The sequence below is a fragment of the Kwoniella bestiolae genome, chromosome 1 (assembly GCF_000512585.2).
Source record: "Kwoniella bestiolae CBS 10118 chromosome 1, complete sequence".
Taxonomy (NCBI): Eukaryota; Fungi; Basidiomycota; class Tremellomycetes; order Tremellales; family Cryptococcaceae; genus Kwoniella; species Kwoniella bestiolae.
In genome coordinates this window covers 803,379-819,115 of record NC_089241.1, presented here as the reverse complement: position 1 = coordinate 819,115, position 15,737 = coordinate 803,379, and the positions used below count along the sequence as shown (strand labels likewise).

Sequence of the window (15,737 nt, the reverse complement as noted above, 5' to 3'; positions counted from 1 at the left end):
GAGTGAAGAGTGTGGGGACCCCTGAATCCCATGATGAAACGCATACCAGCAGCATTGAGGGATGATGTTGACAACAGATACCAGTGGATGCGACTTAGAAGATCATCAACATTGTTGACTGACTGTTGCTCTGCAAACCCCTAGCTAATTGAATCAGGCGAACGGCAAGCAGAAAACATCCAGGCCTGGAGCTCATTGGGAAAATAATTGAATAACGGACTTGCAGGGCTTGCCTAGCACTCAAGCAAACGATGGCAAAGCGATGATCCAATTCTGAGCCCTTCCAAAATGGCAATGATATCAGATGTCGAGTAAGTCGAACACCATTGGCTTCTCTCTACCATACACTGACAATCACCCACAGCTACATCCTTCAGGCCGTCCGACTCTCGTCTCTCCGCATAACCGATGACCCACTCACACCCCGTATAATCTCTCTGGACCCCTCATTCGCCTTGAACCCATATATAAACGCATCAGGTCTATCAGATATAGACAGATGGCCAGAGATCAAACGAGCACTAGATTCACCCCCTCCCGAACCTTCCTATCTCTCTTCCGAGAATGGGATCCCGAAACGACTGACAAGAGACAGGGGAGGAGGGGGACTGAATTATACTCAGACTATCATGGGAGGTAGATCAGGAGGGGCAGGAATGAGGGTGACAGGTCGTAATGAGAACAAACGCGGTACCGGATCAACTCAGAACAAGAACAATCATAGAGCAAATTCGACTTCCCTGGTCAATGATATGCCCTTATCGCCCTCTCAAGGGCAAGGTAGAACTCCAACGACCAATACAAAAACTCCTACGATGGATAACGGATTCTTCTCACCCTCTGGACGACCCCGAGCAGACTCCGCCCCTGCTGCTGGATTATTAGGTATACCTCCCGGGGGTGTGACTTCAAACTCCATATTGAACGGATCAAGCATGTTAACCTCTGGAAGAGGTTTGGGCATGACGTCGAATGTGGGAGTATTAGAGCAAGCGCTGAGTACGAGTGAAGCTTCAATCGAAGATGTAGAGCATGTCACACCTGGAATCGGCGGATTGGGCATGGAAGCGGATCATAGTTCGATGGGTCAACACGGTGCTTCCGAGCTGGCAGTCACGGGGATCACTACTGGTGGGGTAGATAGGATGGTAGGTGCATTAGTCGATGAAGGGAGTGATGTAGATGAGGACGAAGCTGCCGAAGCCGAGGGTATCGGACGAGCGCAAGTTCAAGCTCAGAGAGATGCCAGTGCTCTACCTCCAGATTCAAGGAGGGTATCGATGGATACGTTGAAGAGCGAAAAATTGGATTTCACCGCCATACCACTTCAGACCAGCACCTCAAACACCTCTGCACCACTAGTGAGGCCATCAGCCTTGACAGCTGCTTTGAACAGATTCGTTCCTCATCTGGTATCGACCTCGACATCCTCATCACCTCCCCAATTCATCGATGAAGGCCCACCACCCAACCCGTTCACCTCGCTATACGCCACTGTCGCTGCACCGCCCGGGGTACCTTCCTTATCGCTGGAAATGTATTTCCCGCATTCCAAGAAGCCTACGGACCCTATAGTAGCCAAAGTAAGGAAAGATGCCACTGTGGAGGAAGTAACTGGGTTCGGACTATACAAGTACTGGGAAGATAGCAGATTGCCGTTATTGAGTGAAGAGGAGGATGAAGTCAAGTGGAGTGCTGTTGGATGGGGTTTGAGGATCGTAGAGGATGATGGTGAAGTGGATGAGGATTTCCCTCGTAAGTTACCACAATCCATGTATCCGCCCTTCTATCCCATGGTCGTATCTGGAATCAGTTGAGAGTCCTTACTGATATGATCGACGACGTACCATAGCCCTAGATAGAGAAAGTCAAATATCCAAGTTCTCCTATGGCCAATTTGCGATAGTAGAAGCTACGGACGAACAGAGTTGGTGTTTCGTACTTGATAGTACTCGGGATTACCTGCTGACTATTGCATGCTCAAAGTACGCCAAAATGCCGCCAAAGCACCCAACATTCAAAGAAGACCCTCACGTATCCTTGCAGCACCTACGCCGAGACCATCTCGTCCACCCACGCAACCTCCCTCACGAGGTGCTACCCTCACCGTACCCTCGACCATGCAAGCTGCCAGTACATCATCTTCGTTCTCTTCGAACGAACAGACTCCTCTTGGATCTATCGCTGGGCCTGGTCTTAGCACGACAGCAACAGCTATGAAAGGTAGCGTCGGATTGAGCTCGACGAGCAGTGAGATTGTGAGGTTGAAGATCAGAGTTACGGCTAGTGCGGATGTGCATTTTACTACGACTATCAATGTGTGAGCTTAGTTTCCCGTCAATTGATTCCGTCTCGCATTCTCATGAGAAAGCCTGAGCTGATATGGGTTGAAACTACAACAGTCCATCCGATATGTATATTGCCGACTTGACAGAAGTGCTATGTAAGAAAAAACGACTTCAGATGCCAGCTACGGACTGGGTACTTTGTCTTGCAGATCTGACTCTAGCTATACCACTCGACCGGACAGTTGCGAGCTTGGAAGGCAGGACGGATCTAGCGTTGGTAAAGAGACAGTGGGCGACGGAACATGGTCTGAGGATTGATGATAGGCGAGGAGGGGATCCGAGTGGTGAGTGCCTTAAACACCTTACAGTCTTGAACAGAGAGCGCGAGCTGGTGCTGAAGCGATGATCGGTGGAACAGCTTCGATCTTCAAGAGACAATCTGAACCTGCTCCTATACAACGATTTGGCCCAGGTCTGGCGGACTTCTCGCAGACTTACAAGGTGAGCGATCTCTCAATCGATTGCTGCGGTAACAACTCTTGATAATATTTCACTCACGCTGACGATCAATTACTTTGTACAGAAATATACAGTACAGCGTAAGATCGCCATTGGCCGGCATGAGAGGGTACTGGCAATTGATGGTGACTACATCCATGTGAGTCATCATTCCAGACATCGTTCCTCTCAATTATGCTAAATTTGGAATCAATGCTAATCGCTGATCGGTGGGCGCACACAGATCATGCCATCTGAATCAAGGGCATTCTTCGATTCTATGAAGACCACTTCCTTCCACATTACCCTTGTTGCATCGTGTAAACTCACGGGTAGAGCAGGTGGATTCAAGATCAATGTGTGGAGGGAAGGTGCTCAGAAGAGATATGAGTTTGAGGCTGAGAATCAACGACAGGCTAGTGAGTTGTAACTATGTTCGCTTTTATCACTCAGATAAGAGAGAGCAAAGAACATTGGAAAAAGAGCTGACGGATGTGCCTGTAGTGGACATCGTCTCTACTATCAGACAATTGTAAGTCCTGTGAAATTGAGACTGTCGTTGACTTGAGTAAGCTGACGTGAATATGTTATTACGACAGGATGAAATCGTATTCGTCCGAGAGGAACTCGATCTTACCGCCGCCCAGACCTTCATCAAAGCGATAGATGGAGGTTTAGCGATGCTACATAGCAAGCAGGAGATTGCAGATCAGACACAGTCCAGATCTTATCCCCATATAATACATGTCGGATGAGTAAGAAGAAGATGAACCGTTCCATCAAATTTCGCGGTCACACGATTGTACCGATATATTGTTGTATATGTACGTACTTACGCTTCTGATGTATATAGACAAGATGCATGAGATCAAGGCGAAATCTATACCAGAAATCCATAATCCATAATGTACAAATGTATACCGTCCCAGTGAACAGAAGAGCGAAATATCAAAGATTAGACGTAGATCTGAGAAGTATTAAGTACCGTATAGAGACAACCTCAAATTTTAAGCCTGACATACCATTATAATCAGCAACAATCACCACCATCAACAACAACACCCGATACTCACCGACATCTTCATCTCAATCTTCCCATGAGGCTTATACCCCACCACCTCGAAATCCTCCACTCTAAAACCATCAATACCCCCTACCTCGTCCTTTGTCCTCTTGAAATTCAACTTCGGGAACTCCCTCGGTTCCCTCTCCAATTGGACTTTAAGTGGATCCACATGATCCTTATATACATGCGCATCGCCCATCTGGAGTATAAATTCATGAGGGGTGGTATCGGTGATATACGCTATCATGTGTGTTAACAATGCGTAGGAAGCAATATTGAATGGGATTCCGAGGCCTAGGTCGCACGAGCGCTGATACATTAGACAGGATAGTTTGGGCTTTTCATCCGGGGAGGTGGGGAGGGTGACGAAGAATTGGCAGAACATGTGGCATGGTGGGAGGGCCATCAGTGGGAGGTCTACAAGGGAAAAAAGGAGTTAACATATGAGTGGTATAGTCCTAGTTTCATGGTGATCATTCGTATGGTTATGAGTTTGGTTTTGGATCTGGATCTGGGGAGTGTATACTAAAAGACGCCAAGTAAAGTGAACCCAAAACCAAAACCCACCTTTAGGATTCCAAGCGCTCAGCACAATCCTCCTATCCGTCGGATTATTCTTAATCTTCCAAATAACCTCTTGTAACTGATCGACCCCCTTACCCCTATAATCCGCCTTCGCATCAATATACTCCGCACCAAAATGCCTCCATTGAAATCCATATACCGGCCCCAAATCCCCCTGCTCTCTATGGCCCAACCCCACCTTCTCAAGGAACTCTTTAGATCCATTCCCTTCCCATATGTTCACGCCCTGTTGGCTCAACACGTTGGCATCGGTGCAGCCGGAGATGAACCATAGGAGTTCGGCGATGACCCCCCGGAGGAAGACGCGTTTCGTAGTTAGCAGGGGGAGGGTGTTGTCGGCGAGTGAGAATCGAAGGGAGGGGGGTGCGAAGAGGGCGAGAGTACCTGTGCCGGTTCGGTCTGGGCGGGGTTGGCCGGTAGAGATTATTTGAGAGATTAGGTCGAGGTATTGATATTCCTCTGTGGATTAGGGAAAAGAAAGAGAAGGAATGATGGTCAGTATCACTCAGTAGGTATCTCGGTGATTGGTAGCGTGATGGATGGAGATGGCAGAGATGAAAGGGTAGTTATGTCTTTGATAGACCTGTCGGCTGCTTCGTATGACAAAAGTGATGTCAAGTGGGATGGAACGCAACTCACCATGTCCAGGTTCACTTCGTTCTTTCCCATTCCCAGTGTCATTGGCATTGGCACTTCCATTGACCTGCATCGTCGTGTTGGTCATGTTGAAGCTGAGCGTGAAATATGGTTCGTGAGGATGATCTATCCGTCTGAGAATCCAGGTCTTGGTCGATGTCTGTATATATACGTCTAAGTGAAAATGATTTTGTTATAGATGTATAAGTATCTTCAAGGAAAGAGAAATCAAGACGCGCTCCCTCTTTCCTGTTGAATTGCTCATGCTCATGTTCCATTTTTATCGCGTCGCGTCGATCGAGACTCAGAAGAAGGCTGAACAGTTCATGAAATCACGTGACCTTGGTCATGCACAACTAGTGGCAGCTCGCTAGATAAAGCGAGGACAGTACAACTGCAACTTGGACACTCTGATTGGCATAGTTGTTGCATAGCATAGCATTGCATGTTCGTACTCATCTTAACATATATACCAATCATACCAACAAGACAAAAGAGAACGAGCAGGACTATAAGCTGTGTTTTGTTATGGTGAAAAATACTATTTACTAATTTATGTACAATAAACAAAGCCTAATCCGCACATGAGAATGTGAAAGCGCATTCCGTTATCAATACCTATCCTACAAAGCAAAGCAAAGCAAGGCATGTCCTATGATCTAGACTGAACTGCAAAACGATCAAACAGATATACCAAGCAAGATGAAAGGTGAAAATCCTAAATTCCTACTCCGGATCCACTCCCGTCCCATCCGCCACACCCGCCATCCTCGCCCTCTCCTTCTCCTTCATCCTCCTCACTCTACCTTCCTCCCTCTCCCAGATCTTACATACCTCTTCCTCAGCTATCCCCATGCCCTTGCTCCCACCCGATCTGGCCTTCTCACTCAGCCCCAAACCATCTTTCAGCTCTTCCTCTTTCACACATAGCTCCACCCTGCCTCCACCATTCTTTGACCTCGTCGAAGATCCACTACCTCCACTTGAAGATCTACTTAACCCGATCGCACTTCCTCCTGAGATGGTGATTAGCCCGAGGGTCTCAAGGTTGGATAGTAAATCTCGATAATCCGATTCGGGGGATGGGGGGAATGGTGAACCCCCATTGGAGAGGAGATGACAATATGTAGTATAGAGATTCTGGACGGTCAGTTCTCCCATACCACTTAAACCAGAGTTGGATCTTGAAGGAGTAAGTGGAGGAGTGATCTGACCGTTACTTGATGAGATGGAGGGACAACCGTTCAATCCGTATTTGACCCTTGTGAGGTAAACTAACAACGACACCAGGACCATTTTACCTTGAATCTGCACCGATCTGATCTTCTTGCTTGTCGCGGAATTCGTTCCCGATCCAGAGCCCGAACCAGCAGCAGATCGGAGTTGTTGAGTATACGAGGTCAACGCCTTGAGTATATGCGTGACTGCTATCTTTGTCATTGGGATCTCCCTCTTCTCTCCATCACCCACAGCAAGTGTCGCGTTTGACTTTTTCTTCAACCATTCGTTCTCTGCAAGAGTGATAGCTGAGCAGAGCACACCGAGACACATTCGAAGATCACCATTCTGAGCTTCGACTTTCTTGGTCAAGAGCGTTATAGCCGTAGGGTCGATCTTGATTCCCTCGATGGAAGTGGTAGCAGCTGCGATTCGAGCAGATACGATAGGCGCCATCTCACCTGCGTTGTACGCTTTGAAAGGAAGTACGAGCGGTTGGGCGCTATCGGGAAGTACCAATCGAGCGCGGAGGGTCAGATCGAGGGTGTTCGAGATGGAGATGAGCTTGACTGTTGGGGAGAGCAAAGGAAGAGAGAACAGTTTGGTGAGCAAGTGAGAGGTGGCTGGAGGTGCGATCGACGGTGGTGGTGGCATTAACGAATCGACCTCGTCAAGAATGATGAACCTAAACAAAAGGAGTCAATAACAATACCTTTGTGAGGAAGATCAGAAAGGAGGTTACATACACTTTGGAATCATCCTTGGTGATAAACTCCTTTACGTCCTTTTCGGTTTTACCACAACCCAATTCCTCGCCCAGCCTCCTCCAGATATCGGTGACTTTCAATCCCATACAGCCCAGTTCGACGACCTTCCAGCCTTCCTCGGCTAGTTCCCGCCCTAGCGCAGTGACCAAGGCGGTCTTACCTGTACCTGGTGGACCGGAGATATACATCCCCACGTCAACGTCGTCCCTGTTGGTCAAATACGCTCTGAGAGTTTTCTTCTCCTCTTCTCGCCCAATGATGACCTGATCAACTACCGTAGATTCGGAAGACGACGAAGAGAGTCTCAAGTGAGCTTTGAGCTGTTTATATGGGTTCAACACGATTTCCTTCTCTTCCGACATGTCTACGTCAGTCTCGGTCTTGTCGCTATGCATTCGCATGAGGTTGACGCGTTCGGTAGTAGAGGTGATCTCAACGTCGCGGAGGGAGGGCGAAGATGGAGGAGGGGTAGGAGGAAGGACGGTCGATCGCGTGACTGGTCTAGCCTTGGTGGGGGTCTTATCAACGTCGAACTCTTCTTCGTCCTTGATGAGATCGAGAGGATCGGTCGAAGTGATCGAGTCGAGCGAGGGAGTGATGGAGGCTTGTGAGGGGGCAGGAGAAGGTAGACGAGCAGACCAGGAGGCAATGGATGAAGCGGAGGAAGAAGGGGCAAGAGAGGAATGACGGCCTACGTACAAAGTGAGATTAGCCACATTATCATCGGATCTAGGGGTCGAAAGCAAGAAACGACTCACCACTCGTCTCACTCCTTACGCTTACTACACTCCCACTCCTTCCTCTGGATCTAGCAGACCCAGACATACTACCTCTACTTGACACTCTAGGTCTCTTCCTCTGCGACCCTTCTTGAGGTACCTCCTCATCTTTCTTCGGCGGGATATTCTCCTTCCCCTTCCCGAATCTCCTTGACGGTCCACCACCACCCAATCCATCTTCGGGATCACCCTTCGCAGGACCACTACCACCACTTCCACCTGCAAGAGCCTTAAGTTGGGTCGGGGAGGTGATAGATGGTGTAGACTGGGTACGCGTCAACATGCCTACCCTACTTGACCCTGAGCCTGAGGGCACAGCGAATGACGAGGCAGACGGGCCTGATCTTCTGGTGGAAATGTTGATGAGGGAGTTTGATCTGCCTAGACCGTTATTGCGCGGTGGTGGGGGCTGAGTAGCTGATGAACGGGTCAATGGTGGACGTGGTGGAGTAGTAGTGTCATTTGGGTTGATGGTCTGTCGTCTAGTATGGGTGGAGGAATTACGTGTGATTGGCGGTGTGGGTGTGGGTGTGGGAGTAGGGGTAGGGGTGTTTTCCTCTTGAGAGGAAGATGGGGTTGAGGATGAAGAGGAGGGTGTAGGAGGAGAATCATGGTCGTGGTCGTCTTGTCGGGATCGTTTGATACCTCCTGCCATATTGGGTCGTTTAAGTGAGATTAAGGGTAAGGGTAAAGAGGGAAGAATCAAATTTGACTTGACTTGGAAAGAGACAATGGGGAATGAATATCCGTTTTACAGAGAAAGTAATAGCAGTGATATCAACAAGATCAAGAGGTCATACAGAGTACAAGAATCAAATGTCTATGGGAAAAGGAAAAGAAGAGAAGGTGTACGACGCGAAGTACAGGAAGAGATTGTTCAGATGAGCGGGTGAAGTGAGAATTGAGATGTTTCGTCTGTCCTCTGTTCCTTTTTCCCTGTGATTGTTTGTTGATGAGGGGTTTCCTTCTTTTTGTTCTTATGAGTTGTGGTTCTTACAAATGACTGATGAGCATGAGCATGAGCGTGAGCGTGAGGATGGAGATGAATAGAGCAATATGTCAATGCTATGGTGGTAGTAGTCTCATTGAGTAAAACTAATGTTCTTCCTTATCCAACCATAGCATGTAGTACAGTAGCAGATTGTCGCGTAATATGTAATTGCGAACGAGGCTTGAAGCCATTTTACCCTGGCCACAACCTAATGTTCGAATATTAATCGAAATAATCAATCAACCTCCACTTTCTTGGTAGTGGTATTCCATTAATTCTCAGGAACACACACCACCAAGCGGACTGTGCGTCTAAAGGTACAGCAGAATCCTTGGAAATGTCAGTCGCGTCGTGCGTGGGTTATGATTTACCCTGATTTCCTGATGTACTCGCATTCTTGGTTGTAATGTTCTCGATCTAATGGTAGATTATGTCGATCCCATCCATTCGTCCGATACTTGGATGTACGCGTACCATCCATTTACTATGACGATACATGCACAAACGTAAGGTAGATGTACACAAGGTTGCATATATTTTGCATCAGCTACATAGACACATACAATAGGTCGCACTGATCATACCCCTCGATCACCCCCGGTATCTGGGTGGAAAAAGAGTTTAGTTTCAAACGATACAAAATCCCGTCATTCAACTTTTCCTTTTCCTTTTTCTTTTCCTCGGGTGACACCGAATTCTCCGTCAAGCAGCGCACCGATCCAACTTCCGACATCCTACATCCAACATCCTACATCTTGGGTCTTGGGATCAAATCAATCATTGCATCATCGCACGACTAATTACTCTTCTATTCGTTGTTCTTTTGGGAATACAACAACGTGACTACACAACGAATTCTCATGCAGAGAACAAAAGGTTTCTCGGAGTACTATAGAAGGCGTACTCGGGTAGTCGTATAAGGTTTGAGCATCGTCCATCTTGATCTAGATAGAGCCTGTATCAATAAAACAGATAAGGATCTTCGATAGCCATGCATTTTTCGCGGGATTTTGATAAAGAGTTTCCACTGCAAATCGATCATGTGAGTGTGAGGCGGATCAACGTACGAGAATGGGGTTTCATAAGGGTGTATGCATATGGGAATAGGATCCGGGCCGCACCCTCACCGCTCACCGCCCGGTTCCCATGTCGGATACGTGAGACAGCATTGTGTAAGGGATTACATGCAAGATCTTCCTGCTGGTGAAGTCGACTCCCCTTTCGACGGGGAAAATGAAATTTAGATCGAGATCGAGAAGAAAGCAAGGATCGTCTCATCCACTTCATCGCATTACATCCCCAATTACTCGTAGTATTGTTATCACAACAAGATTATATTATATGTCATATTATATCGTAAATCGTAAATCAGATTCCTACTCCCAATTTCAGATCAAATTGCCCTCCCCACAACGGGTAATTGCGATTCACTGATCAACCCAAATCTCAACCTATCTTCATCACCCAACCACCTCCCTTCAACATATTTCGCTCTGATGAAATCTGATACCCGGCTACGTGACCAAGCAAAGTACATCAGCTTATCGCCCCTTCCCTCCAGGTGCATCAGGATATACATTTCCAACAGGGGACGCTCAACTCACTCATCACCCACTCTTCCGCCTTCCCAGTTCCTCTCCCAGACTTCATTCCCTCTCTCATTGCCCCAATCCCTAGCCAGCGCAATCATCTCGGGACTCCAGAGGTCTAAATCAACTGAACGGGGTTTCGAGATGTGCGTTCCGAGTGATCGGTGGATCCCACAACATCTTATACAGATAAATACCACCATCGGGGTATCGCGAAGGCCTAACATGAATGATGAAGGAGACATCAGCTTGAGTATCGTTTACGGGCTGAACATTGATTTGCATCCATTGTAATGGAATAATGTGAAGAGAACAAAGCAAAACTCACTAATACTAGCCCACCTACTACTCCTCATCCCCTTCCCACAATCCGCGCACCTCCTATTCCCCCCAACCTCAGCAATCCTCTTCAACTCCTTCATGTCCAGCCCTCCTTCATTCGAGGGATTATTATCCTGCGATCTACTCCGATTCATCGGTTCTCCGCCAGTATCACTCGCATGGAACCCCGACCGAGAGGGATGGGTAGGTTTCCGTACAGCTTCAGACTTCACCCTCCGCTTTATACTATTCGGACTATCCTCCATCCCAGATCTAGCTGAGGGTATCTCCCCTAATCCTAATCCAGCCATCTCAAGGACTCGTTTCTCAATCTCTCCATCTGCCCATGATCCCTTCTCTTCCCCTGTCCCTTCTTGAGGTCGTGGTTGACCAACATTGGATCTGGGTCTCGAAGATATCGGTACAGGCGGAGGGGGCATATTGATTCGATCCAATTCCGGTGTGGAGAGTGGTAGACTACTCCTACTCCCCGCTTTGCCAAATACAGGTCTGGGCAAATCCAGTCCCCCTCCAAACGAATTTCTATGTCCCCCACTATTCCCACTGACCACATTGCTCAATTTCTCTCCAGATTGTTTCAGCACCTTCTTCAAGCTTGTTTTCCGAGTTCGTTTTTCCATCGATGAGTCGGGTGTATTGCTTTCGGTAGGTGTAGGGGGCATGGAGCGTCTTCCGTTGGGAGGGATGGGGAAACCCAATCCGATTGCACGACTGTTGAAGCCTAGTCCTAATTTACCTCTGGCGGGCAGGGCATGATCGTCCAATGATCCTGATACTGTACGCAGTTTGGATGCATCAAATGTGCGGACGGAGGATGTGCCGTTGATGCATGATTCGATGGCGTTGCAAATTGCGTAGAGCCATAGCTGATTAGTCAGGAAGTAGATTTGAGCTTCGTACTTCCACGGCAACGGCATGCTTTACTCTCCACTCACCTTCATCTCAGTCTCGGAAGTAGCTTGATACAGTCGTTTCCCCTGGGAGGGAGTAACGATCTCGAAGACTAGACCCAACCTCAATAATTAGTTTCTCGCCTCACGATATCTGTTCGGACCTGATCTCACCAAATCGTCTGTCTGTACCTCTACCTTCTCTCACACTGGCGAATTTCAGATCAATCACCGCATGAGCACCTTCAGGGACACCCGTCTTGTTATCTCGGTACTGTGAAAGCAAACATGTCAGCTGGGTCACTTTGACCATCATCTCGGACTATAGCTCACCTCGTATATCCTAGAATGATCCAGTACGACCCAAAATTCTATTTATCGCAACCACCTTCAATCAGCTTGATCATTCCATTTTACCACCAAGAACAACCACTCACTCTCCCATTTCCCCTTCCCCGCACCAGCCTTATTCAGCCCCTCCCAACTCCCCAACCCCCAAAGCACCCCCTCCTTCTTCCGTCCGGCCTCTTCCCTCCTCTCATCCTCATCTCCACCAGCTCCAAGCCCTCCAACACCCCCTACAGAAGGCCTAGCACTGTCCATACTGTGTCTCACGGGATTATCTCCAGCCAACAATCTGAGGTCAGGAGAACTTTCGCTCGGAATGGGTGGTACAGGATATTGGTTTGACGCTATGAAGGGGGAGACGTATTCCGTACCGGTGGGCATCTGGACGCTATGTCGAGAGGGTAATCTGGGTCTAGGCGAGGGGTCTTTGGCTGGCGGAAGGGGCGGTGTGGGACTGCTCGAGGGAGCAGAGTTGGATATCTGGGGTAGAGGCGGAGGCATTTCAGGATGGGTAGGTAATTTGTCGGTACCGCCCATACTTGGGGAAGTACCATCATCGGCAGTTTTCCTTCGTATAGGTACAGGAGCATGTGCGCTCATCTCGCCTCGCCCGTACCCTCCATCCAGACTGATTCTGGATAATCTCTCGCCTGAACCCAACTGTGAAGCTAGGGCGCTGGAGCTAGTGGAAGGAGTGAGGAAATCCCTCAATCTCCCACCGACGGATCTATGAATCTTGTGCATCTTCTTTCCCTTCTTATGTTCGATGCCCGCAGAAGAGATAGGTGTGATGGCATTAATTTCACTGAACCTTGATGGTGAGACCTCGTCGGGAGATGTGATACCTAGATCGTTCTGACGCTGTATGACTTCATCCTCTAGTAATTGAGTCTGATTATTCCGCTCAGCCCATGACTTTAACAATTCTGAACGAGTCCTGGCCAGCTGGGCTAGAGAGGTTGACAAGGTCGATTTGAGGTGTTCCGCATTGGATGGTGTAGGAGACTGACGAGATAGTAGTTGCGCTGGCGACTCTAGCGTTGATAATCTACTGTTCAATGGTGCTGTCGATGCTCTCTGTCTAGTCCCTCCAGTATCTTCGAGATCCTTCCTTCCTGGAGTTTCTCCTAGAAGCCCGCCTACCCATCCGTATAGTCCTACTAGCAGATCCAGGCATCCTATGGAACTTGGCGGTACGGCATATAGTAGTGTCGAATGATGATTATACCTTGCCAGATCCCAATGGGCATGTCGGATAGCCTGAGCCATATCCGACGGAGCAGCTGGATTGTGAGATGCGGTAGATGCAGATGACGACGCGGATGTATTCGAGTTGAGCTGGGTCTGGGAAGACGGTCCTGCCAGGTTTAATCCCTGGGCAGTCTGGGGTGAGAGGTAGACTGATGTCTGGTGATAGAATTGTTTAGCGGTGTTCTGTGATCATGATACTAGTAATCAGCTCATGTCCAAGTCCCGAATCCGAACCAGATCATTTTCATGAGTTCAAAAAAACTGGACAAGCAGAAGAAGGGAAGGGAGGTTCAGAAGTCAACAGCGAAACTCACATCAAACCTAGCCTGCGCACCCCCACCAGCCAATCCCTGTCTCTTCAACTCTGCCTTGACAGCTTTCAAACCATTCTCGACCCATACCTCCCTATCCTCTCTCTCCCTTTTCCTCCTCTCCTTGCTGACCTTCCTTATTCCCCCCTCTGGATCCCATACACTCCCCTTTGCCTGTAATCCATACCCATTCTCTAGCCATCTACCGAGATCCCCCAAAGCAGTGAACAAATCATCTTCGGCCCTTTCCAGCTGTTCCTCCAGGGCTGATACCACCCCTGCAGAGTTAAGGACAGATTTGGACAGACGCTTGAGGGTAGAGGTGGAATGTTCGAGTGCGGAGAATGTCGAGCGAAGTAATAATGAGTCGGGTGACGGCTGGACGGGAACTAACACAGGATATCTCGAGGACGATGCTACCACCGAGGGAGAGGCTGATGTTGATGGAGATTCCAGTGATGGGTTCGATATGGGAGAAGTCATGATCGGTTCATTGGGGAAGGTAGGTGTGATATGTGAGCTTGGCAATACTGAGCCAGAGGCTGTGTAGGAGGATGAGGAGGATGCCGATACTGATTCGCCGGTACCTAAGAATGAGAAAGCTGGAGTGGTGGGTGATGGTGGTCGTTCATCGCTGTGTCCTATGGATGAGAATGAGAGAGGAGAAGGTTGTCTCGGTACAGGTAGGACAGGAGGGGAGGGAAAGGGTACGCTGCTGGAAGGCATGATGCCTGTTTTGTACTTCTATACTCGGAGAATGTCCGGTGGTCATGTAAAGTACGTTTGTCGCTATCGTTTGAGACGTTGATGTTATCACGGAGAACCCACAGAGCACAGGGGGTGTAAGAATCCAACCTGAGACATCAAAGCTAAGACATACATACACACACATACTCCTGTCAAAACAACATCCGCACAGATCACGATCGCTCTTTCCGTCGGAGACAAACATGTGACTGTCAGTCAAGAGTCACGTGAGGTCCACGAGTCTGGGCTCAGATTTTTCAGAATCCAGAGGATGACGCTAGTGGATGCTACAAAATACGAGTAATTTACCAACATGCAAAAGTTGGTTCATACATATCACATATCTTTACTCACCTGAATCACCTCAAACCCATCATATACCCACACTCACAAGCTTCACTCGCATAACTGCAAGACCGAAATCATCTCTTACTCATATAACGAAAAGAAACCACATCCAACACCATGTCCTTCGACGCCGAAACAGCGGGTAACAACCCAGAGATTGAAATGCAATTTGCAGTCAAGACGGTCGAGCATCTCGAGGTGGGTCAGCAGTCTGGTAATAGGGCAAGCACGAATTATGCTGATAATATATTGTGATCTGTCTAGGCATACGAGAAACTGATATGCGGTATTCCACCAAGCAAAATCAAGTTCACACCGTGAGTGCACAGCTGTTCTCTTTGGGGCCGTTTTTCTACGTAGTAGGAAACAGGGGACAAGTGAAGATGAAGCAGGGAACCGATTGAGGGGCTAACGTTCATGCTCATCTCCACAGTATCGATGACGAGTTATACGGTAACATGCTTGACGAATTCCCAGAACTGAAATTCGAAGATAATCTCAGAGTATTAGACGAAGAAGCTATGAAGAGCCCACAGGGTAAAGAGAGGTGGAGGAGGTTCATCATGCCTGTGAGTGTGGTCTGCGTTCACTCACCAAACACATATAGGAATCAACAGGGGACGGGGGATGGATTTGAACAGAGCGAGCAGGAATACTGATAATCCCTAATGATATGTAGTACGAGAAACGAGTGACAGATTACAATTTCGGGACGTTGATCAGACGACGATCTGACGAGCTGTACTCTGAGGAGAACTCTGTGCTAGTCACTAGAGTGCAATTTTATGCGATTGAGGTGAGTCCAGAGTTCAGAGTCCAGTTGAACCTCTTGCACACCTACCCGGAAATGAGATAAAATGCAATCCACAGAGTTCATTCTCACACAGATACAGAGCTAATACAATACCCATACCACCAGATCGCAAGGAACAAGGCCGGACTGAACGACAAGATATACAACGAGGCGCAAGCCAAGAAGAACAAGGCGTAGAGTCATGGGTATATCTAGGGGGAACAAAAGTAAATTTCAATTGTACAGAACGGAGAGGATCAACGGATGGTATATCCACATATATATAATAA

The 15,737-nt window shown here is 48.2% G+C and overlaps 5 protein-coding genes across 5 annotated transcripts; 2 read left to right on the top strand and 3 right to left on the bottom strand.

Annotated features, from left to right (window-relative positions):
• Nucleotides 1-288: 288 nt before the first annotated feature.
• On the top strand, nt 289-3,452 carry I302_100304 (uncharacterized protein; the record flags this gene model as incomplete). Its single annotated transcript, XM_019190321.2, has 10 exons — nt 289-311; nt 365-1,755; nt 1,853-1,927; nt 1,987-2,320; nt 2,403-2,632; nt 2,707-2,789; nt 2,872-2,946; nt 3,031-3,205; nt 3,291-3,318; nt 3,386-3,452. 10 exons carry the CDS (start codon nt 289-291, stop codon nt 3,450-3,452), a joined length of 2,481 nt encoding a protein of 826 aa, XP_019047069.2.
• Nucleotides 3,453-3,835: 383 nt separating this feature from the next.
• On the bottom strand, nt 3,836-5,161 carry I302_100303 (thymidylate synthase; the record flags this gene model as incomplete). Its single annotated transcript, XM_019190320.1, has 3 exons — nt 3,836-4,269; nt 4,420-4,896; nt 5,077-5,161. 3 exons carry the CDS (start codon nt 5,159-5,161, stop codon nt 3,836-3,838), a joined length of 996 nt encoding a protein of 331 aa, XP_019047068.1.
• A 638-nt stretch (nt 5,162-5,799) lies between these two features.
• I302_100302 (uncharacterized protein) lies at nt 5,800-8,492 on the bottom strand (the record flags this gene model as incomplete). Its single annotated transcript, XM_065869062.1, has 3 exons — nt 5,800-6,976; nt 7,038-7,749; nt 7,817-8,492. 3 exons carry the CDS (start codon nt 8,490-8,492, stop codon nt 5,800-5,802), a joined length of 2,565 nt encoding a protein of 854 aa, XP_065725134.1.
• A 1,729-nt stretch (nt 8,493-10,221) lies between these two features.
• I302_100301 (uncharacterized protein) lies at nt 10,222-14,285 on the bottom strand (the record flags this gene model as incomplete). Its single annotated transcript, XM_065869061.1, has 8 exons — nt 10,222-10,342; nt 10,433-10,637; nt 10,746-11,625; nt 11,695-11,762; nt 11,824-11,923; nt 11,983-12,020; nt 12,087-13,431; nt 13,563-14,285. The coding sequence occupies 8 exons, from the start codon at nt 14,283-14,285 to the stop codon at nt 10,222-10,224; spliced, it is 3,480 nt and encodes a 1,159-aa protein (XP_065725133.1).
• A 486-nt stretch (nt 14,286-14,771) lies between these two features.
• Nucleotides 14,772-15,645, top strand: I302_100300 (uncharacterized protein; the record flags this gene model as incomplete). The annotated part of the gene is made up of 5 exons (XM_019190317.1): nt 14,772-14,852; nt 14,919-14,971; nt 15,088-15,223; nt 15,334-15,450; nt 15,574-15,645. The coding sequence occupies 5 exons, from the start codon at nt 14,772-14,774 to the stop codon at nt 15,643-15,645; spliced, it is 459 nt and encodes a 152-aa protein (XP_019047065.1).
• Between the last annotated feature and the right edge of the window lie 92 nt (nt 15,646-15,737).